This window comes from Lotus japonicus, chromosome 2 (genome assembly GCF_012489685.1).
Source record: "Lotus japonicus ecotype B-129 chromosome 2, LjGifu_v1.2".
Taxonomy (NCBI): Eukaryota; Viridiplantae; Streptophyta; class Magnoliopsida; order Fabales; family Fabaceae; genus Lotus; species Lotus japonicus.
In genome coordinates, this window is record NC_080042.1 from 11,008,369 (window position 1) to 11,032,947 (window position 24,579).

Sequence of the window (24,579 nt, forward strand, 5' to 3'; positions counted from 1 at the left end):
TTTCGTGCTGCAATTTCCAATGTCCGTGACTAGCAGTATTTCTTCTTCTTCTTTTTCTTCTTCTTCTTCTTCTTCTTCTTCTTCTTCTTCAAGCCCACCCTTAGCTCATGCTATAGCCTGGAAATTGCCTTGAAATAGCATCGTTTTCGTGCTGCAATTTCCAATGTCCGTGACTAGTAGTATTTCTTCTTCTTCTTCTTCTTCTTCTTCTTCTTCTTCTTCTTCTTCTTCTTCTTCTTCTTCTTCTTCCTTCTTCTTCTTCTTCTTCTTCTTCTTCTTCTTCTTCTTCTTCTTCTTCTTCTTCTTCTTCTTCTTCTTCTTCTTCTTCTTCTTCTTCTTCTTCCTTCTTTTTTTATACTAACATTAACAATAAGAAAACAAAAGCAGTATAAAAAAATTAAACCTAAGAAACCAAAACGAAATAGGAATTAAAACTAAAGAAATAAAATTAAAACTATCACTTGGGTTGTCTTCCAAGAAGCGCAATTTTATAGTCTTTGCTAGACTTCCCTCCATGATTATTGCGAAGGGGACAAATTCAGGGAAGTTTTCCCGCGAGTAATTTCTCAACCATGGTATAGCTTCAACCTTTGTCCATTAACAGTGAAAGACTCCTTAGACTTTGGTTCCTCGATCTCAATAGCACCATGAGGAAAGACTTTCTTAATAGTAAAAGGTCCTGACCATTTGGACCTGAGCTTCCCAGGGAATAATCTCAACCTAGAATTATAGAGCAGAACTTGCTGCCCTGGGACAAACTCTCTTTGGACAATTTTTCTATCATGCCATTTCTTTGTTCGCTCTTTGTAAATACTAGCACTTTGGTAAGCCTGAATTCTAAACTCATCTAATTCATTCAATTGTAAAAGTCTTTTCTCACTAGCATCCTTAGTATCAAAGTTTAGAAATTTCGTAGCCCAATAAGCTTTATGCTCTAACTCTACAGGTAAATGACAAGATTTTCCATAAACAAGTTGGTAAGGGGACATGCCAATAGGAGTTTTAAATGCAGCACGGTAAGCCCATAAAGTATCATCTAATTTCTTGGACCAGTCCTTCCTAGACGTACCTACCACTTTTTCTAAAATACGCTTCAACTCCCTATTAGATATCTCTACCTGTCCACTAGTTTGAGGATGATAGGGGGTAGCTACCTTATGATTAACTCCATATTTCTCTACAAGAGAATCAAAAGCTCTATTGCAAAAATGCGTACCACCATCACTAATAATCGCCCTAGGAATTCCGAACCTTGAAAAAATATTCTTCTTTAAGAAAGCAATCACTACTTTAGCATCATTTGTTGAGAGGGCTGATGCTTCAACCCATTTTGAAACATAATCAACAGCTACTAAAATATACTGACATCCATATGAAGGTGGGAAAGGTCTCATGAAATCAATGCCCCATACGTAAAAAATTTCAACTTCTAAAATATTATTTAGGGGCATCTCATTCTTCCTAGATATGTTACCAGTTCATTGACAGCGATCACATCTCTCAACAAATGAGCGACTATCCTTAAATAGTGAGGGCCAATAAAAACCACTTTGTAGGACTTTCGCAGCTGTCCTTTCACCACTAAAATGACCTCCATAATCAGAACCATGACAATGCCACAGTATGTTTTCTACTTCTTCTTCAGGCACACACTTCCTAATCACACCATCTGAACAAAGTTTATATAAAAAAGGTTCATCCCACAAATAAAATTTCACATCATGCAAAAATTTCTTCTTTTGTTGCCAATTCATCTCTTGGGGTAACACACCACCAACCTTATAATTAGCAAAATTTGAATACCATGGCAAAGTAGAAGAAAGGGAAAAGAGTTTCTCATCTGGGAACTCCTCAGAAATAGGAGTTTCGGAAGATTCTTCGCCTTCAATTCTGGATAGATGGTCAGCAACTCCGTTGTCCTTCCCCTTCTTGTCTTTGATCTCCAGATCAAACTCTTGAAGAAGCAAGATCCATCTGATCAACCTGGGCTTGGAATCCTGTTTAGAAAATAAATGCTTCAAAGCAGAATGGTCAGTATGCACAATAACCTTGGATCCTACCACATATGATCTAAACTTCTCACAGGCAAAAACTACAGCTAGTAATTCTTTCTCAGTAGTTGAATAATTTCTCTGTGCTTCATTTAAAACCATACTAGCATAATAAACCGCATGCAATGTTTTTTCTCTCTTTTGACACAACACAGCTCCTACAGCTATATCACTAGCATCACACATTATCTCAAAAGGTAAAGACCAATCAGGTGCAACTATCACAGGAGCAGTCATAAGTCTTTGTTTAATCAAATTAAAAGCACTAACACAATGTTCATCAAACAGGAATGGAGCATCTTTCTCAAGCAAATTTGTCATGGGTTTAGCAATTTGTGAAAAATCTTTAATGAATCGTCTATAGAAACCCGCATGACCTAAAAAACTTCTAACATTTTTCACATTAGAAGGGGGAGGGAGTTTATCAATCACTTCAACTTTTGCTCTATCTACTTCTATCCCCTTTTCAGAGACACGGTGACCAAGAACAATCTCATCTCTAACCATAAAATGGCATTTTTCCCAGTTTAAAACTAAGTTTGTTTCTTGGCATCGTTCCAATACAAGAGTAAGATTATGCAAGCATTCATCAAAAGTAGGACCAAACACAGAAAAATCATCCATAAATATTTCAATACAGTGTTCAATAAGACCAGAGAAAATAGCAAACATACATCGTTGAAAAGTTGCAGGAGCATTGCAAAGCTCAAAGGGCATTCTCCTATAAGCAAACACCCCGTAGGGACAAGTAAAAGCAGTTTTCTCTTGATCTTCAGGTGCAACAACAATTTGATTATATCCAGAATAAGCATCTAGAAAACAATAATATATATGTCCAGCTAACTTTTCAAGCATTTGATCAATAAAGGGAAGAGGGAAGTGATCTTTCCGGGTGGCAGAGTTAAGCCGCCGGTAATCTATACAAACTCTCCATCCCGTAACTTGTCTAGTTGGGATCAATTCGTTGTTCTCATTCGGAACAACAGTGATTCCCCCTTTCTTGGGAACCACTTGAACAGGGCTAACCCATTCACTATCAGAAATCGGGTAGATGATACCCGCATCAAGTAATTTAATTACTTCCTTTCTCACAACTTCTTTCATAGTTGGATTAAGTCCCCTTTGAGGTTGAACCATAGGCTTATATTCATTTTCCATTAAAATTTTATGCATGCAAATTGTGGGGCTTATGCCCTTAATGTCTTCAATGGTCCAACCTAAAGCAGATTTATGTTCTCTCAAAACTCTTAGGAGTTTCTCTTCCTCAAGAAGAGATAAAGACTTGTTTATAATAACTGGTTTTGTTTCACCCTCTTCAAGATAAGCATATTTGAGGGTGGAAGGTAATGGTTTCAATTCAGTTTTCTCTTTCTTAGCAGGAGTTTCATCATCCCTTGTTAATTCTTCTTTCCAAATTCTCCTTTGGTAAGGAAAAGACTCTAATTGGTTAACAACAACACTCACTACTTCATCATTCAATTCTAAGTCGTCTAACTCTAGACCTTCCATTATCACCGCTTCATAAGGATCCTTCATAGATATTCTCATAAATTCCTTACACACAAACTCATCTACTACCTCAACTCTAAACACATCATCTTCTTTGTTTGGGTGTTTCATATTTTTCCACACAGAAAATGTCACTCTCTCATCAGCTACCCTAAGGTCCATGGTTCCCAATTCTACATCTATTAACGCCCTTCCAGTAGCTAGGAATGGTCTACCCAAAATGAGAGGGACCTTAGTGTCTTCTTCCATATCTAACACCACAAAGTCCACAGGAAAAACAAATTTATCAACTCGTACTAGCACATCCTCTACTATTCCATAAGGTGTCTTAAGTGACCTATCAGCTAACTGGAGCGAGATCATAGTAGGGGTGACTTCTCCTATATCTAATCGTTCAAACATGGTCAAATGCATCAAATTAATGCTAGCTCCTAAATCACACAAGGCTCTTCCTACGGCTAGACCTTCTATGTCAACAAATATTGTGAAGCTACCAGGATCTTTCAGTTTAGGAGGGAGCTTCTTTTGTAGAATAGCACTGCATTCCTCAGTTAACATTATAGTTTCACTCTCCTCACTTAGTTTTCTTCTCCTTGACAAAATGTCTTTCATGAATTTAGCATAAGTGGACATTTGCTCCAATGCTTCAGAAAAAGGAATGTAAATTTGAAGCTTCTTAAAAACTTCTAAAAATTTTGAAAATTGTTTTTCCAAATTGTTTTTTACTAAAGCATTGGGGAAATGGATTTTTCCACAACTAGCAGAAATTTTTTTATTTTCTTTATTCTCATTCACTAACCTATCTTCACTCTGTTCTTTTTCCTTACTTATCATTTCAGATTCACTTTTATTTCTAGCCTCACTCTTATTCTCTTCACTATCTTTTTTCTTTTCAATTTCATGCATCACTTTCCCACTTCTTAGAGTAACAACAGAAATATTTTCCTTGGGGTTTGGCACAGTGTTGCTAGGAAACATACCTGGAGGTCTTTTAACGAGTTGTTTTGAGATTTGACCAACCTGGTTCTCCAAATTTTTGATTGAAGCCTCTTGGTTCTTGAAATTATTGCGAGATTCATTGATGAAACTCTTGGTAATTTGAGCTAATTCCCCCATAATATCTTCCAAGTTCTTGTTTCCAGCTCCTTCATCTTGTTGAGGTGGCTGCCTTTGTTCCTGATAATGACCCCGCTGGTTGGAATATTGTCTTGGATCGCCTGATTGAGTTGACTTATTTTTCCCTCCCCAAGAGAAGTTGGGGTGATTCCTCCATCCTGCATTATAAGTATTGGAATATGGATTATTTGGGGGGTTAGTAAGTATTTTTACCTCCTCATCAAATTTTGCATCATCATTGCCCACATGACAGTCATCCAAACGCTTCACTATGACATCCATTTTCTGAGACAACTTCTTATTTGAGGCTAGAACGGCATCATATGTCTCTACTTCTTGAACACTTTTTCTGTTCTGCCTGTCGTTGTTGGAATGCATAGCTCTGGCTGCCAGATTATTAATTATCTCTAAGGCTTCACTAGTGGGCAACACATCAAAAGCTCCACCTGGAGCTGTAGTATCTAATTTGTCTCTGGTATAGTCATTCAATGCAGTATAAAAAATTACTACCTGATCAGTAAGAGAAATATTATGGCTTGGGCATTTCCTTAGAAGCTCATTGAACCGTTCCCATGCCTCATATAAGTTCTCTTGATCCATCTGAAGAAAGGAGTTGATCTCTTGCTTTAACTTCCTCGTGCGGGTTGCTGGAAAAAACTTTGACGTAAATTTCTTGGCTAGGTCATCCCATGATACAATACTGTGTGGAGGTTGATACCTCAACCAAGTTGCAGCAGAATCCCTTAAGGAAAAGGGAAACAACATCAACCTTACTGTGTCTAGAGTGATTCCCTGTTTCTTCAATGGGGTGCATTGCTCTGTGAATGTAGCCATATGAGCATATGAATCTTCGAGTATACTCCCTCCAAATTGGTGTTGGCTCACTAGGTGCATGAAGTGAGTTGGCACTTGGAAATTTTCTGGAACATCAGTAGGTGGAACAATACTTCCCTCAAATTCAAAGCTTATGGCAGGGGTAGTTATCTCTCTAATGGATCTCCTGGCATTCTGTTCTTCTAACTCTCTGTCTCGCTGAATTCTCCGGGCTTCATAATCTGCATCATATCGCCCTTCAAATTCAGCTCGAATCCTCGCCTCAATCTGTTCTGGTGTCTCAGCCATTGTTTTTGCTTGTTTTTGCTTTCTCTGTTGAGCTCGATTCTTCCGAGCAGTCTTCTCGATCTCAGGATCAAAAAGAAGGGAATTACGATCAACGGTACCTCACATACACTAGCAAACAAATGTTAGTAACACCAGCACAATAAAAGCAAAAAACTTGAAATAGGTTCTATTATTCTAGACTAAAGCGCAATCCCCGGCAACGGCGCCAAAAACTTGATAACTCCTAGGCAAGTGTACCTATTTATTAAGTAGTATTAAAATATCGAACTCAAGGATTGCGGTTGTCCAAATCAATTTCACCTATTAAATAACTAAAAAAGAGTAGTAAAAAGGTTTTGGGGGTAAATAATTGTTGTTGAAAACGAACTTAATTGAAAGTTGAAGAATTCAGTGAAAAGCAAGTACGCAGTATTGAAAGCAATCAAAAGGGGAAGTACCTGGGGTAGGATTTCATCAATTTCACTTATGTTCTTAATAGACTAATTAACTCATGAATTATCTAACTTATTTATGGTGCTTGCCTAAGTTTCTACGTGATAATCTCTTAACTACGCAGAACTTCCAATTAAACTGCTAACATTAATCTCTTAGTTCCTAGACGAATTCAATTGGAGAATTAAAACACTTAGTTACTAGCCAACACAATTAGAAGTTACCCTTATCTCTAAGGCGTAGGAGTTCCTAATAAATTCCTCATCGGATCCCTATTTTCTACCGATTTCTCAATCGCATACAAAATAGCAAAGTTAATCTTCATGCATAAAGATTCATAGATAAAAGATGAGAAATTCATAAATAAAAATAGGATTCATGAATCAAAAAGTAAATCAAAACATAAGGTCAAGAGAATCAAACCGAACACCCCAAGTACCTACGGATGTTTAGCCAAGCATGGCTTCCATGATCAAATAAATTATTGAAATAAAAAGAGTTCTTCAAAAAGCTCAAAGTGGTGCTAGGGTTAACTCCAAGGAAAAAAAAAACTCAAGAACGGCTGCTGCTCTCAATACCCAAAAAGTTCCGTTTCATACTCATTGCAATATATCCCTTATATATATTAGCTGCCAATCACGCTGGTTTTTGCATCACGTCTTGATTTTTCCCTTTTTTTAATGTATCACGTGACCTTCTCTCTCTCTGGCTGATAATGCTTTTGTCAACACCTGCGACGTGTCGCGTTACCATTGGACGGAGGTTAAAGGGGCGGATTCCAGTGCTTCTCGCACCACCGTCTTACGGTGGACCCTCAGAAGGATGGAGCCACGTGTTGGAAAGAGAATCCGCAGCCGTCCACTTCAGCACGTGCACTGTAGCTCCGTGGACTATCACCACCGGATCAGAGCCTTTTTTCCTGATTTTCTCTTTTCCTTTTATTCCGAAAATCCTAAATAAAAAATAACAAAATAAATCAAAATAAAATACTAAAAAGATAATAATTCAAAATAAAACATATCCTAAAAATAAAATAACTTAAATCCTAAAAAATCTAAATAAAAACCATAAAAATATATAAAAATACTAAAAACCACATAAAAATAGTAAAATGCGTGAAACAATCATGGAGTGACCTGAAATGACTAAAATATCTTAGATAATATATTAAAATGCATGCAAATAAACTAGGAAAATAACCTTAAATCTCGGGTCATCAGTACATTTCAGGGTTTCGTATCGAAACGCTTGTTATAGAAAGGAATAAGAGAAATTCTTATATTCCTCTTGAAGATTTTCGGAATCTATTCCTACAGTGTTCCAAGGGTGAAATTAATCTTTTCCTAAGGTTTTTGTCCTAGGCGTAAACGAATAATACTTGCGTCATAAGTTCCGTCGATTCGAATCTTGTCCTTAACCTTCTCGTGAAATATCTTCTCCATACATTTATTCCATTTAATAAACGTTTAACCAGTTTCCTTACTTCATGTTACATCGAAATATTCGTGAATAAGAAATTTTACTAATTTATTCTAAGCTAAAAACTTGGGTCTTACAGAAAACAATTGTCAAGCTGCAACAACGACAACAGAGGGTTCTTCATAATCCAAAGGAATAGGTGGCACCGAAGGCGTCACACGGTATGCGGGCACAACTGGCGGTTGTTGCACCACAACCGGCGGCAGCTCTGCCTCTTCTGGATCCACTAGCACCAACTCTGCTTGCGCTGACGCTACAGGTGGTGGTGATGGCAGTGGTGGTGTCCTCGAGAAAAACCGGCGTCCAATGAAGCGTGCGATGAAGAGGAACGCACGCTATGTGACCAACGCCAATATAATCAACCCAAAAATCATGATCGGGGTTTTCCAAGGTGTTGATGGTGGTGGTGGCGAATGGTAGTGAAGTTCTACCTTGGGTTGATACTCTTCCCTTCCGACTTGTCCGGGTTCCCGAATGTGTGTGGTGTATTGGCGGGAAGTCGTGTTTGAGGGATAACTTGGATGGGAACAGAGGAGCTCATTATCATGAGTTGAGATGACAAAAGAGATGATGATATTGGAATGGTCATAAAATGGCAATAGAAAGGAAAACTTAGAAATTTGAGAGAGAAAAAGATTTAGTGAACTTGTCACCCCGCAACAAAAAAAGTGTATTTTAGCGGTAAAACCGTGGTTCCAATTCCCTCTACTGAACCAGGAACTGCAGGTTTTCTGCCTCCACACTCATCAAAGTGTTACTCTCAACCAATGCCAAAAGGTTCTGCACACCCAGAGGGAGCTACTAATAATAGTGCCAAAATTTCCAACAATCCTAGCATCAAAATGTTCAGGGATAAGAGGTTTGATTCTTTCAAAACGTGGTATGGGACACTAGAGAGACAGTTAACAATGCTACGCGGAAAGACGCCCGAAGATTCTCCAGAAGATGGCACCAGCTCGAAGAGGAGCAATATTGATAGGCCTTTACCGGTTGACCGGTATTTTGATGCTTTGGAAGGTCCAGAGTTAGAAACTCTTAGGGTATGTGATTACCTTCTACCAGCTAAAATTCAATTATAAGCATCCATTTATAGAAGATCATATATATTCTGCATATAAATAGTATCACACCACATTCTCAGTGTTAATTGAAACTAATATGCAATTGTATATTAATAACCTTTTTTGGTTTTAATCTTGCGGTATATATATTCAATAATCTAGAGTAAGGAGTAAGCTGTCTCAATATCTTTTACATACACAATAGAATCCTTGAACCAAAACATTATTTAAGTTGAACCAAAATCATTCCTACACAGTATGGAACCATGTTTGAAAATTCTTATAGAATTGATTCTGAATCCATAATCAACTACGTGAAGAAAGCTTCTATAAGTAGCTTATGGTCTAAGAATTGATTCTCGGATAAGAGATGTTGATCCAAATATGATATGAATCAATAATCTATAGGTAGACATGTTTTATTTGCATCAAACTCAACAACATCTTATTTTACTTATTAATGATTGAAAGTTGTAACATATTTTGACATGTTTTGTTTTTCTCATCTAACAGTCTTCAGAAGAGATTATGCTTCCAGATGACAGTAGATGGCCATTTCTTCTCCGGTTTCAAGTTTCATCTTTTGGTATCTGCCTTGGAGCTAGCAGCCAAGCCATTCTCTGGAACACTTTAGCCACATCCCCTTCCAATGAGATTCTCCACATAAGCCTCAAACTGAACCTAATCTTGTGGATCATCTCAGTTGCTCTTATCGCAACCGTTTTCTCCATCTACACTCTTAAAATTATTCTCTACTTCGAGGCGGTTCGTCGCGAGTACTACCACCCAATCCGTGTCAACTTCTTCTTCGCCCCTTGGATAGCTCTCTTGTTCTTGGCTATGGGGGTTCCACCATCAGTCACCAAAGTCCTTCACCACTCTCTTGTTCTAATGACACCAATTTTCTGCCTTGAGCTTATGATCTATGGGCAGTGGATGTCTGGGGGCCAAATGTAACACCCCCTTTTTCCCAATTGTTGGAACATGTTGCCATGCATTTTGTCAAAACAACCAATTGTCGAAGCAGATGCCGTGGCATCTGACCTCGTGAAGCTAGGGCATCAGTCCTCAGTTTGTGTTTCTGTTGTGGGCCCTCTGAAGATTTACTGAAGATATGTTTTTGAGTTACTTGAGGAGCAAGTAGCTATTCCAGAAGGGTTTATTTGTTGGGTTGTTATTTGTTGAAACAATCTTTGTTAAAAGATTGGTTTCTATCTTTACTTGTGCAATAAGAAACCGAATCTATCAAGATTGCGTTTTGAATTGCTGTTACTGCAATCTGTTTCTTCAGCCCGTGCCAACCCTAAAGCCCATGCTACCGCTGCTGAAGTCTATAAAAGGATGAAGACCTGAAACATGAAGGGGTCGAAGCTGATAGAGAGAGATCGAGTGTTTTAGGATTTGTTGTTGTGCTTTGTCCTTTGTTGGTTGTGAATCTGTCTTTGCTCACTGATTCTATAAAGCAAAGAGAGATTCTGTGTGTTTGATTGCATTCAAACTCTACTTGTTCATTGTGTTTACCAATCACTGTGGCATTGATTGAGAGGAAGTGAGAGGGGCTCTCATACTTAGGTTGAGATTCTAAGTAGAAATACACTGGGTAGATTAGAAAGTGAACTATGAACTGAGTTGTTCATGAGTGTCTGTAATTCCTGAATCTTGAGATAGTGGATTTCCTTTCTTTGGGTGCAAACCCTCCAGACGTAGGTGAAAGTTTTCACTGAACTGGGTTAACAATTACTGTGTGTTGTTGTTTCTGTTGTTAAGTTTTGTTTTACTGTTAAGCGGTGGTCGTACCTCTTGTCCCAGCATCGTGCAGGACAATCGTATCAGAGGGAACCTGAATTTCAATTGGTATCAGAGCAGGCACCCTGTTCTGGTTGGGTGAGCTCCAGGGAGTTTTATTCAAGTTCTCATGGATAACAAGGAGGGAGGATCAGTCAATAGGCCACCCATTCTGGATGGTACTAACTATGACTACTGGAAGGTTCGCATGACAGCCTTTCTCAAATCAATTGACAACAAGACTTGGAAAGCTATTGTCAGGGGTTGGAAGCACCCCACTAAGGCTGAGGTTGAAGGCACCTCTACTACTGTTGTGGAAAATCCTGAAGAAGAATGGACCAGTGTTGAAGATGAAGTTGCTCTTGGAAACTCAAAGGCTCTAAATGCTATCTTTAATGGAGTTGATAAGAATATGTTTAGGATGATCAATACGTGTACTGTGGCAAAGGATGCTTGGGAAATTCTGAAAACTGCACATGAAGGAACTACTCGAGTAAGGATGTCAAGGCTTCAGATGCTCACTACTCAATTTGAAAATTTGATGATGACTGAAGAAGAGACTATTTCAGAATTCCACATGCGTGTCCGTGACTTGTCTAATGCTTCATTTGCTTTGGGAGAACCTATGTCAGATGAGAAGCTTGTAAGGAAGATCTTGAGATCTCTTCCTCAGAAGTTTGCTATGAAAGTCACTGCAATTGAGGAGGCTCAAGACATCGAGAACATGAAGGTTGATGAACTTATTGGCTCTTTGCAGACATTTGAGTTGAAACTTAGTGGAAAATCTGAGAAGAAGAATAAGAGTATTGCTTTTGTGTCAAACACTGATGAAGGTGATGATGAAGATTGTGAGGGTGAAAATCTTTCTGAGGCTCTGGCCATGCTAGCAAGAAAATTCAACAGAGCATTGAGAAAGATTGACAAAAGAACCAGGCCTAATGTCCAGGACATGAAGTTCGATAACAAACCCAAGCTCTCTAATTCACAGAGGAAGACCAAAGAAGAAGAAAGATCTGGTCAGAATAAAGGAGTACAGTGTCATGAATGTGAAGGATATGGTCATATCAGGTCTGAATGCGCCACCTATCTAAAGAAGCAGAAGAAAGGTATGATGGTAACTTGGTCAGATGAAGACACTGAAGATGAGGAGGAGATATCTGCAAACAAAGTCAATGCTTTCTCTGGAACCATCTATGAGTCTGATACAAGTGATGAGGACATTACTAATGAGGAACTGGCTGAGACTTACAAGCTGCTACACATCAAGTGGGAAGAAGCATGTAAACTTGTGAGAGAAAAGCAAAGTGAGATAGAACAACTTGTCTCTCAGAATGAAAGGCTGAAAGAGCTCAGCACAAAGCTGAAGGAAGATCTGGAGGAATGGCAAAGTAAGTTTAATAATGCTGATGTTATTGAAAAGGCTAATCTAGTGTTGATTAATGCAGGACTTCAAGAGGAAGTGGCAACTCTGACAAGAAAGCTTGAAGCTACTCACAAATCTGTTAGAATGTTGAACAGTGGTTCTGATATGCTTGACGAAATTCTGAAAGAAACTAGCAAGCAAGGAGGGAGTCTGAAGGGAATTGGCTTTGACTATAAAACAACAAACAAAGGAAATCAGAGAGGTTCAAAGAAATTTGTGTCTGCTGCAAAACAAACTGAATTCAAGAAGCCCAGAAATTATCAGTTGTCAGATTCATTGCCTCGACATGTACCTCTGCATGTGAAACCCCAGCTTAAGCTTGACAAAACTGTACCTTGGAAGTGTCACTACTGTGGTAAGAATGGTCATATAAAGCCCTACTGTTACAGGTTATATGGTTATCCTCAGATGCACGAGAAAAAGCCTGTGCCCAAGGGTGAAGTCAGATGTCAGGTAGCCTACACGTCCTTCAGAGCATCATCAAAGGAAGATTGGTATTTTGATAGTGGCTGCTCAAAACACATGACAGGAAACAAGAGCTTCTTGCAAGACATCAGAAGTCACTCCACCAACTATGTTACTTTTGGAGATGGAGCTAAAGGAAAGATCAAGGGAGTAGGAAAACTTGTTAGCACAGAATCTCCTAACTTGAACAATGTGTTACTTGTGAATGGTTTAACAGCCAACCTAATCAGCATAAGTCAACTGTGTGATCAAGGATATGATGTGAAGTTCAATAAGATAGAATGTGTTGTGACCACTGATGATGAGAGAGTTGTGATGAGAGGAGTCAGATCAAAAGACAATTGTTATATGTGGACATCAGAAGAAAAAGCTCATGTTTCCAGATGTTTGTTAACTAAAGGAGATGAGGTGAATGTATGGCATCAAAGACTAGGACATCTCAACTACAGGAGCATGCAAAAGATTCTTGCAGATGAAGCAATAAGGGGATTGCCCAATTTGAGCTTGGGAGAAGGAAAGCTATGTGGAGAATGTCAGATTGGTAAGCAAACCAAGGTGCCACACAAGATGCTCCAGCATCAGACCACGACAAAGGTTCTGGAATTGCTTCACATGGATCTCATGGGTCCCATGCAGGTTGAAAGCTTGGGAGGAAAAAGGTATGTGTTTGTCTGTGTAGATGATTTTTCAAGGTATACATGGGTTGAATTTATGAGAGAAAAATCAGAGACTTTTGAAATATTCAAGAATCTATGTATGAGACTTCAGAATGAGAAGGACTGTGTGATTGTGAGAATCAGAAGTGATCATGGAAGGGAGTTTGAGAATTCAAAATTCTTGGAGTTCTGTGGAACAGAAGGTATTAGCCATGAATTTTCTGCCCCCATCACTCCACAGCAGAATGGAATAGTTGAAAGGAAAAATAGAACTCTCCAGGAATCAGCTAGAGTAATGTTACATGCTAAGAAGATTCCGCACCAGTTCTGGGCTGAAGCTATGAGTACTGCCTGTTACATACATAATAGAGTCACCATCAGGGCAGGGACATCCTCTACACAGTATGAGCTATGGAAAGGTAGAAAGCCGTATGTAAAATACTTTCACATATTTGGAAGTAAATGTTATATTCTTGCAGACCGTGATCCTAAGAGGAAGCTTGATCCTAGAAGTGATGAAGGAATTTTCATGGGGTATTCTATGAACAGCAAAGCTTATAGAGTTTTTAACTCTCGCACAAGGACCATGATGGAATCTGTGAATGTGACTGTGGATGATGAACCAAGCAAGAAGGAAGAAACAGTTTTGAATGAAAATGATGATGGTGCTGATGTTCCAGCCGATGCTTCAGCAACCGCCCTCGACAATGAGTCAGAAACAAGTGCTGATGAAAAGGAAAACAAAGATATCACATCAAACAAAGCTCCATCAATCAGGGTTCAGAAGAATCATCCTCAAGAAAACATTAAGGGGTGACTACCAGATCCAGAAGTATGATTGCTCACAGTTGTTTCATCTCTAAGATAGAACCCAAGAATGTAAATGAAGCTCTCACTGATGAATACTGGATAAATGCTATGCAAGAGGAGCTAGAGCAGTTCAGGAGAAATGAAGTATGGGAGTTAGTGCCTAGGCCTGAAGAAGTAAACATCATTGGCACTAAGTGGATATTCAAGAACAAATCAGATGAAACTGGAACAGTCACAAGGAATAAAGCAAGGCTAGTGGCTCAAGGATATACTCAGATAGAAGGAGTTGATTTTGATGAAACCTTTGCTCCAGTAGCTAGACTGGAATCTATAAGACTCTTGTTAGGTGTTGCTTGTCTCTTGAAGTTCAGACTTTATCAGATGGATGTGAAGAGTGCTTTTCTGAATGGCTATTTGAGTGAAGAAGTATATGTTGAACAACCTAAAGGGTTTATAGATCCACATCATCCAGATCATGTGTACAAACTGAGGAAAGCATTGTATGGCTTGAAGCAAGCACCTAGGGCTTGGTATGAAAGGTTAACTGAATTCCTTGTAAGCAATGGTTACAGTAAGGGTGGAATTGATAAAACTCTGTTTGTGAAGAATGACAAAGGTAAGCTCATGATAGCACAGATTTATGTGGATGACATTGTCTTTGGAGGAATGTCGAACTCAATGGTGGAGCATTTCGTCCAACAAATGAAATCTGAATTTGAGATGAGCCTAGTTGGTGAATTGAACTATTTTCTAGGACTACAAGTGAAACAAATGGAGGATTCTATGTTCATATCACAGAGTAAGTATGCTAAAGGGCTAGTCAAGAAGTTTGGCCTTGAGAAGGCTGGTCACAAGAGAACTCCTGCTGCTACACACATCAAACTTTCCAAGGATGAACAGGGGGAAGATGTTGATCAAAGTCTCTATAGAAGCATGATTGGTAGCTTGTTGTATCTCACTGCTAGCAGACCAGACATCACATTTGCTGTCGGAGTTTGTGCTAGGTATCAGGCAGCTCCTAAAGCCAGTCATCTGCTACAAGTCAAGAGAATTATCAAGTACATCAATGGCACAAGTGACTATGGTATTCTCTATACTCATGATACAAATTCCTCTTTAGTTGGATTCTGTGATGCAGATTGGGCAGGTAGTGCAGATGATCGAAAGAGCACATCCGGTGGATGTTTCTTCCTAGGGAATAATTTGATTTCATGGTTTAGCAAGAAGCAGAATTGTGTCTCATTGTCTACAGCTGAAGCAGAATATATTGCAGCAGGAAGTAGTTGTACACAACTCATGTGGATGAAGCAAATGCTAAAGGAGTATGATGTTGAACAGGATGTCATGACATTGTACTGCGACAATCTCAGTGCAATTAATATTTCTAAGAATCCCATACAACATAGCAGGACCAAGCATATTGACATTAGACATAATTTTATTAGAGACTTGGTGGAAGATAAAATTGTTAATTTGGATCATGTTACAACTGACAAGCAATTGGCTGATATTTTCACAAAACCCCTTGATGCAATCACTTTTGAAAAATTAAGAGGAAGTCTAGGGATTTGTCTTTCTGATGCATAGCAATTAGCATGCCCCAGTGTGTTAACGGCTAGTTTATTCTTGGTCAGCACTAACTGCCGTTGTGACATCAGCAGAGAGAAAGTTACTTCATGGTTCACTTATCCTATAACTACCTCCAACGGGCAAATTGTGTTATCTCAACCGCTTGTGCATCTATCTTCTTCCAGTCATATCGTCTCTCATTTGCAATTCTATTTCGTTGTTCTGTACTTTGTTTGTAATTGCTTTCGATTCATCATGTCTCAAAGTTCAGGAAAGAAGGAATCTGTCAAGGCCAAGATTGAAAGAACTGCTAAAGGAGTCAAGTGTATGGGTTTGAAGAGTGATTCTTCTCAACCATCTTCTGTGCCCAAGAAAGCTCTCAAGAAGATGAGATCAAGAAACCCAACGTGTAAGGTCTACAAATCACAGGTCAAGAATAGCAAAGCCCCAAATGTTCCTATCCTTGAGGATGTTCCTGACGAAGAGGAAATCAATGATGAAGATTCTCCTGTGAAATCACCCCCTGATGTTGTGCCAGATGTTGAGACATCTGGGTCTTTGGAAAGGTCTACTCAAGAAAATTCGGGAAAAGATTCCACTTCTCATGAAGATTCAGGTGGTGCCACCCAGCCTGATATCTCTGTATCATCCTCTTCAAAGGATGCTGATCCAAAGAATGATAACTCTGCGGGTATCAATTCTGAAGAACCAATCCAGGATCCCGCCTCTGTTCAGAACATCTCTAATGATGCTTCTGATGATGTTCCTATGACTGAGACCTTTGCTGATAGTGTTGCTGCGAGGATGAAGAAGAAAAGAAGGATTTCTTCTCCTGAAGTCACTCCTACTCCATCAAAGAAATCCAGACAGGTCAGTGTGAAGAGTAAGGGAAAGCAAAAGGAAGACAAGACTCCCACTGAGAAGAAGAAGAGGAAGATTCCAGTTGAAGTTGAAGACACTGAGTCAGATGTTGAAGTTGGTATCCAAGACATTCGATCTTCTGAGAAAAAGAAGTTTTCTGGTAAGCGTATTCCTCAGAATGTTCCTGCTGTTCCTATTGATAGAGTGTCTTTCCACTTAGAAGAGAATGTTCAGAAGTGGAAGTTTGTTTGCAAGAGGAGAATGGCCAAGGAAAGGGAAGTTGGTTCGGATGTTCTTGAATGCAGAGATGTAATTACACTAATTGGGAAAGCAGGTCTGATGAAGACTATTCAGAATGTTGGAAGGTGCTATGAGAAGCTTGTGAGAGAGTTCTTGGTGAATCTCTCTGTTGATGTAGGACTTCCTGACAGTGCAGAATTCAGGAAAGTCTATGTGAGGGCTGAATGTGTGATGTTTTCACCTGCTGTTATCAATCAAGCACTTGACAGAAGTGCTATTGAATTTGTTGATGAAGAAGTGTCCATGGATGATGTTGCCAAGGAGCTTACTGCAGGTCATGTGAAGAAGTGGCCCAGCAAGAAGTTGTTGTCTACTGGAAATCTCAGTGTGAAGTATGCTATTCTTAACAGGATTGGTGCTGTGAATTGGGTTCCTACTCAGCATACCTCTGGTGTTTCTGCAACGCTTGCCAAGTTGATCTACAGGATTGGCAAGTCTATTGCATTTTATTTTGGAACTTTCGTGTTTGAGCAAACATTGAAGCATGCTGATACTTGTGCTGTGAAGCTGCCTGTTTCATTTCCTTCCCTTATCTCTGAGATCATTCTGAAGCAACATCCTCAGATTCTCAGGGCTGATGATGTGGCTATGTCTCGTGGAGTTCCAATCACTTTGGATCAACGTTTGTTTCTGGAGCCACATGTGCTAGACATTGCTTTACCAACCAGCAGAACATCTGCTCCTCCAGTGACTGAATCTGGCACTCAGGCCATAATTGCTGAATTACAGGAAGTTTCCAAGGCTTTGCAGGAGACAATCAGGGTGAGCACTGCCAGGAAGCTCAAAGTTGATGCTTTGCTACTCCAGCTGCAGGAAGATGAACGCCAAGGTGGTGAACAAAGTGCTGCTGCTACAGCTGCTCAGAAAGCGGGTAATGAAGAGGAGGAAGGATCTGAAGAAAGTGCAGACGAGTCTGGGGAGGAGTCCGGTTCTGAAGCCTAGTTTGCTTTGTTCTTTTGCTATTGTCTTTTGTTTTTTGGTGCACCCTTTGCAAATTTGTGCTAAAAAGGGGGAGTAGGTCAGAAAGGTCAGAAGTCTGTGATTTCCGAAGTTTGTGTATAGTGTTCAGATGTTTGAGTTTTCAGAAGTTTGTGAAGACCTATGTTTCTACTGTGAAGTTTTGCTGTGAAGTTGCTTCTGATTGTGTTAGCTCTGATAGTGTTAGCTTTGGTTTGTTTAATTTGAAGACTAGTTCAAGATCATGGCTATGTTTGTTTCAAGAGGCATTTTCTGTTAGCAGTATTTCTGATAGCTTATGTGTTGCTAACTTCTGATAGCAGTAGTTCTGAAACGATGCATCTGATTAGCAGTATTTCTGACAGCTTATGTGTTGCCAACTTCTGAAGGCAGTACTTCTGAAACGTTACTTCTGATAGTAGTACTTCTGATCATGTGCTGCCAGCTTCTGATGGTAGTATTTCTGATACTATGATGTTCAAGCTATTCTATTTTGGTGTCATCATGTGCTGAAGCTGTTTGTACTTCTGGTTTTGTGTTTGTAAGTATTTTTGTTCCGACTATGCCTTGTGAAGTATGATAGTTGGTTGTGGAGTTGCATTAGTTGAGGGGGAGCTCTGACTAAGGGGGAGAATTGTTTCTCTTGTTTTTATCCTCTCTGATTGTGAGTTGTTTTAGACAAAATTTGACAAAGGGGGAGATTGTTGGAACATGTTGCCATGCATTTTGTCAAAACAACCAATTGTCGAAGCAGATGCCGTGGCATCTGACCTCGTGAAGCTAGGGCATCAGTCCTCAGTTTGTGTTTCTGTTGTGGGCCCTCTGAAGATTTACTGAAGATATGTTTTTGAGTTACTTGAGGAGCAAGTAGCTATTCCAGAAGGGTTTATTTGTTGGGTTGTTATTTGTTGAAACAATCTTTGTTAAAAGATTGGTTTCTATCTTTACTTGTGCAATAAGAAACCGAATCTATCAAGATTGCGTTTTGAATTGTTGTTACTGCAATCTGTTTCTTCAGCCCGTGCCAACCCTAAAGCCCATGCTACCGCTGCTGAAGTCTATAAAAGGATGAAGACCTGAAACATGAAGGGGTCGAAGCTGATAGAGAGAGATCGAGTGTTTTAGGATTTGTTGTTGTGCTTTGTCCTTTGTTGGTTGTGAATCTGTCTTTGCTCACTGATTCTATAAAGCAAAGAGAGATTCTGTGTGTTTGATTGCATTCAAACTCTACTTGTTCATTGTGTTTACCAATCACTGTGGCAGTGATTGAGAGGAAGTGAGAGGGGCTCTCATACTTAGGTTGAGATTCTAAGTAGAAATACACTGGGTAGATTAGGAAGTGAACTATGAACTGAGTTGTTCATGAGTGTCTGTAATTCCTGAATCTTGAGATAGTGGATTTCCTTTCTTTGGGTGCAAACCCTCCAGACGTAGGTGAAAGTTTTCACTGAACTGGGTTAACAATTACTGTGTGTTATTGTTTCTGTTGTTAAGTTTTGTTTTACTGTTAAGCGGTTGTCGTACCTCTTGTCCCAGCATCGTGCAGAACAATCGTATCAGAGGGAACCTGAATTTCAATTACCACTACGCCAAAACCAAGTGGTATCAGAGCCAGGTCCCGTGTTCGAATCCCACGGAAGGCATGCTGTGCAGCTAGTTTGGCTGGCAGGTGCTGGGGGGGGATTGTTGGGTCCAGGTGGGCCAGCATCCTGCCTGCAGGTAGCATTCGAAATGGGGCGTTGTCTGCTACGCTATAAGAAATAACGTTGCGCCCTCACTAATACCAATTGGTTTTGGCGTAGTGGTAAGCGCGTGATCCTACACCATTGTTTTATTTAAAAACGTTTATCAGAGTTTAAAAACATATCAAGGGAGTATTACACTTCTTCACGAAAACTCATTAAAATTAACACTGATTGTGTTTGAAAATTTATAAGTTCATATGCTTTTCAAAGAATGAATTATTTCTGCCAATGAAATTTCTAAACCAGTAAGATAATCCTAAGATGCATAAAATCACTTATTTAAATAGGTTTATCTTCCATGATATTCCAATAAAATTCATCATACTCAGAACTTAATTTCATAAGCACTTCGGCCATCAACAGTACGACATCGTCATAATTTAGAAAATTATTCAACAACTTCCATAAGGAGAGGTTATAAAATCCTCTCAACAAAAGTGTAAAAGTAACGTAAAATATCTACCCAGTGTTACATTACAGAGCAAGACACTTATTTTATAATAATAATAATAATAATAATAATAATAATAATAATAACATAAGCTAAGACTCTCCGAAGCTACTCCTCATGAGCCACATCTCTACCTCCAGTACCTGAGCGATGTCGCATAGAACATCATTCCAACAGAAGGGTAAGAACTTACATTATATAAAATATAACATAACAAAGGGCAAGTAAACAATTCAGATCCTGCTTTATAAACTCTTCACATTGTCTTTAAAATCTGAGTGATTATAATATTTTCTCTCAAGACAGTTTCACAATTCTTATTAATGTTTCGGAAAATTATAAGCTTAAAGAAGAATAATAATTCGACATTACCACAACAGCAAAACAATTCACCAACAAATCACCAAACACATAAAATCACTGAAAACGTGAAACTTAGTGTGTGAGACTCTAATGTATGCATGTGGTACCAATTGTTAACCTTAGCGGTATCACCCCGTCCACTCCAGACAGTTAACCACCAATGAAGTCCACGCCAGACTTCCAGAACCACTCCAGTTCTGGGACAAACCTCAGTTTTTCGATGAAAACCGACACGTTGCCTCTTGACTAAATGAAGTGTATTTCGTGCAAAAACTCATAAATTAAAACATGCAATTTGAGACCACTCCAACCCCAAATATATAACATATTTTCTCACCAAATTCCATAACGGAAATCACACCAAAATTGCACAAAATAACACTTCAATATAGTTATCAAATCTTTCACTATTCCACCAACATACTAGCAACACAAAATCATCAAATGTTTCACATCAATTACCAGAATCAGTTTCAGAATCAATCCCAGAAATAAGCAGAAACATAGCAAACTTGCATATAATCCTGGTACTAAATGAGCAGTCCAAAAATTATGAAAATTTTACCAAACATAGACTTATACGTTAGCTTTCATATAAAATTGGTTTCACCCAATTTGGAATTCTGTAAAGAGAGTTATGCTCTCTACAGCACAGGCTGTTAGGGTGTCTGCGAGCAGAAACAGAGTGAACTTGCAGATAATTCTGGTATTGAACCAGCGATCCAAAAATTATGAAAATATTACTCAATATAATCCTATGAGTTATCTTTCATACAAAATTAGTTTCACTCAATTCGGAATTCTTTAGAGAGAGTTATGCTCTCTACAACACAGGCTGCTAGGGTGTCTGCGGGCAGAAACAGAATGAACTTGCAACTGATTCTGGTATTGAACCAGCAATCTAAAAATTATGAAAATATTACCCAACATAGCCCTATGAGTTAGCTTTCATACAAAATTGGTTTCACTCAATTTGGAATTCTATAGAGAGAGTTATGCTCTCTACAACACAGGATGTTAGGGTATCAGCGGGCAAAACAGAACAGAACCCAATTTTCCCCGGAACCTCAATTTCGCTCAAAATCAATTTTGCTCACCACATGTTAACACTCAACACAGTCTCTCAGTTCTGAATTTTCAAAGAAGATGGGGGTTTCTTCATGTTAAACTCAACCTCTGTTATTCTACAATTGTCAAGGTAAATTCAAACCCTTACCTTCTATGACACCAGTACAAAGCCCCCTTGACCCTTTTCTTCTTGAAGATCAAATTCTAGGTCTTCTCCACCTTTTCTCCTCTCCTTCACCTTTCACGTGTTTCTCTGTCCTGCTGCTTCTCTAATCCTAATTTTCTGATTTATCTCTTTTTAATTCTCTCATAACCCTTAAATAATCTTACAATGGGCCCCACTCCCAACTACTCACTTAAAACCTAAAACCCTTATTTCTCTATATCACATAATAACTTAATTATCTAATAAAATCACTTGATGACCTTATCATCTAATTAAATCACATAATCACATAATCATCTAATTAAATCGCATAAATTATCAAAATACCATATAGCATAATAATAATTAAGATAAAATAATAAATAACATAATAACAAAAAGTTGGGTGTTACACCAAACGAGGCTTTCAAAGGTGGCCAACCCTTCAAATCATTTATCAATTGTTGGAAACTTTGTGGGGGCTTTATTTGGAGCTTCTATAGGCCTAAAAGAAGGGTCTATCTTCTTCTTTGCTATTGGTTTGCCTCATTACACTGTGTTGTTTGTTACTCTCTACCAGAGACTTCCCACAAATGAGACCCTCCCTAAAGAGCTCTATCCAGTGTTCTTTCTCTTTGTTGCAGCACCTAGTGTTGCTTCTATGGCTTGGGCTAAGATTCAGGGCTCTTTCGATTATGGATCGCGAATAGCCTATTTCATCACCCTTTTCCTTTATTTCTCGCAGGTAAGTTTTTATTTATTGTTGTTTAGCTTTCATATGTAGTTGAGATTTTCAGCCCATATCACTTTGACTCGTCTGTAGTTTGTAGGCTCTTTCTAATATGAGAATCACTTAATAGTTTCATATGCTTTTGCAGGCTGTCCGGATCAATTTTTTCAGAGGATTCAAGTAAGTTTCATCTCGATAATCTCTTATATTGTCTAGTGCATGTTTAAAAATCCTTTTACAGTTGATTCTAACATCCGAATTAAATCTCTAGAGAAACTACTCAAAATTTATTATGAGTAAATAGAAGTTGAGTGAAACATGTTATTACTCAATTTTTCTATAATACTAATGAGATTTCTAACAAGTATGTTTGATTTTGATTGTGCAGATTCTCTCTTACTTGGTGGGCCTATACTTTTCCAATAGAAAGGAAAACTTAGAAATTTGAGAGAGAAAAAGATTTAGACGTTTAAGAGAACTAAGAGAAAATTATCGATTTTCTTTATGAGTGATAAAGTGATACAAGACCCAACTATTTATACTAAGTGGCTTACATCTAAACTCAATCTGCCACTTGTGTTCACTTGTAACCAAACTATTAACAAAAGACAAAATATGCAACTAATAAAAAAAATAAAATATATCTTTAAATTTCTTCCTTCCTTCGTGTGTGTGAGAGCTGTAAATTTTCTTAGTATCTCTTACTCTAAACTAATAGTACACAAGTTCTCTGTGAGAAATATTTCCAAAATATAAACTTGGAAATATAATATTGGTTATATTAATTAGTGTTCGATGTTATATCAATGTGTTGATTTGGTCTATTGGGTAGGCAAGACCTTATGCGACCTCAGTGTACCTGGTTCGAATCTCGTGTTTTTGTTTTTTTGTTCATTAATATGGGAGCCAACGACATGCAACGTATGTGGAACGCACGGAGTAAAACATTTATGAACTTGTCAACATAATCCATTTCAAGTTTTCAACAAAATGAAACGCACGTTCTCAGATGCAACGTACGTGCAACGCACGAGGTAAAAACGCTAGTTAAACAAAAAAGATTAAACTGCACTATTAATCCTCCACGTTTGTCAATCTAACGCCTCTTGAAGAGGTTTCTCAAAGAGATGTTTCTCTTCACCCATGGATGTTAATGTCTCTATAAATAGAGATACATGGGCAGAAAATGATATATTCTGATGCACGAAATTGGGATCATACTTATCAATTTCTCTTCCATTTACTTTATATACTAAATCATCATTCACTTCACTAATGCATGAGTGAAGTGTGAGAATCATACTTCTGTAAACTATTATCAAAGATAGGCTTGGTGTGTTAGTGCAAAACATATCAAGGAATTCAAAGTATCCTGAAGGGAATTCGCCGTTCTTCTCTATTGCACCCAATACATAGTAATTGGTGGGGGCGAATTGAACCTAAAGGTTAGTGTGCATACACGCTTTGAATGTTCAAGTGCTTCCGTTATCAACATCATCATCAGTCCAAGTGTTGCAGCATATTCCCCAACAGAGATTATATCCAACATTCTCATGTTTAATGTTCCTCCTTTCCATGTTCAAAAAATATTCCTTCTTGATCATCTCCAAAAGCTTAATTAAGCCTATTTGAAGCATTGAATTCATGTGATCATCTCCATATGCAGATTACTCAACTTGAAGACACCAGACTATATAAGGTCAATACAAACAAAAATTTAGAAGGATTAAAAGGATGAACAAGCTAGAAATTATGGTATGTTTTGTTTGAGTACATTGAAAAAAGCATTTATAATCATCTTCATGGAAATACTTGGACACACGTCTCCAACCCATTTATCCTCACTACGACTTGAGCTATAATTTACGGAATAAAAATAGTATATTTTTCTAATCAAACAAACATGGTATATTTTTTTTGCTACATGATATATTTAATAATCCCCCATAAATAAATTTTATATTTGTTATGCACTTAAATAATATAATAATATGAAAGTTTATTCAATAATAATGACTAAACACATTTTGAAATTTCTAGTTAGTTAAAACGGAGAGAGAGAAGTGTGCTCTCAAGGCCTTCTTTTACTATATGGGTTAGCCTTGCAAGTAGTGTTCCTCGGCCACCATGATACACTCGATGATCTCATCGCATAAAGGCTCCCTGCTTCGTTCAACTCACGCAAACCTAATTTCGTTCTCGCCGTTCCTCTTGTTCTTTCTCTCAAGGTTTGTCTCGATTTTCTCTCACTCCTTCATACAATCTGATTAGGTTTAATCTTGTTTGTTATACTGTCTGTGTTTTCGTAGTCAATTATACGTTCAGTTCTTTCCCCTATCAATTTCGAAAATTTCAATTGCAATTCCATTATCCTGTCTGTCTAGATTTTCGTTGTTAATTTTACTGCTTCAATTATTCTGCTCAACGCGTTCACTAATTTTGATTCTTTCCCAAATTTTGTCATTTAGGGTTATGTTTTAG

General features: G+C 38.3%; 1 protein-coding gene, 1 non-coding gene and 1 pseudogene across 2 annotated transcripts; 2 read left to right on the forward strand and 1 right to left on the reverse strand.

Annotated features, from left to right (window-relative positions):
- Positions 1-566: 566 nt before the first annotated feature.
- LOC130736043 (uncharacterized) lies at positions 567-5,798 on the reverse strand. Its single transcript, XM_057587899.1, has 4 exons — positions 4,423-5,798; positions 4,139-4,212; positions 1,635-3,253; positions 567-1,154 (listed from the first exon to the last, which is right to left on the reverse strand). The coding sequence occupies exons 1-4, from the start codon at positions 5,796-5,798 to the stop codon at positions 567-569; spliced, it is 3,657 nt and encodes a 1,218-aa protein (XP_057443882.1).
- On the forward strand, positions 5,203-5,309 carry LOC130741595 (small nucleolar RNA R71). The gene has a single exon (XR_009020484.1). It is a non-coding gene; the product is annotated as a small nucleolar RNA R71 (small nucleolar RNA).
- Positions 5,799-8,474: 2,676 nt separating the features above from the next.
- On the forward strand, positions 8,475-24,566 carry LOC130736044 (S-type anion channel SLAH3-like; annotated as a pseudogene).
- Positions 24,567-24,579: the final 13 nt, after the last annotated feature.

Bases quoted from the DNA above. Each gene is read 5' to 3' on its own strand.
- LOC130736043 (XM_057587899.1), bottom strand. From the start codon at position 5,798: ATGGCTGAGACACCAGAACAGATTGAGGCGAGGATTCGAGCTGAATTT. The intron at 4,213-4,422 runs TGAGGCTAGAAA...TTACATTCCTTT, and splicing joins GATAGTGAAGAGAATAAGAG to TTCTGAAGCATTGGAGCAAA. The intron at 3,254-4,138 runs GTGAGGAGAGTG...GGACCATTGAAG, and splicing joins GTCAAGGAGAAGAAAACTAA to ACATTAAGGGCATAAGCCCC.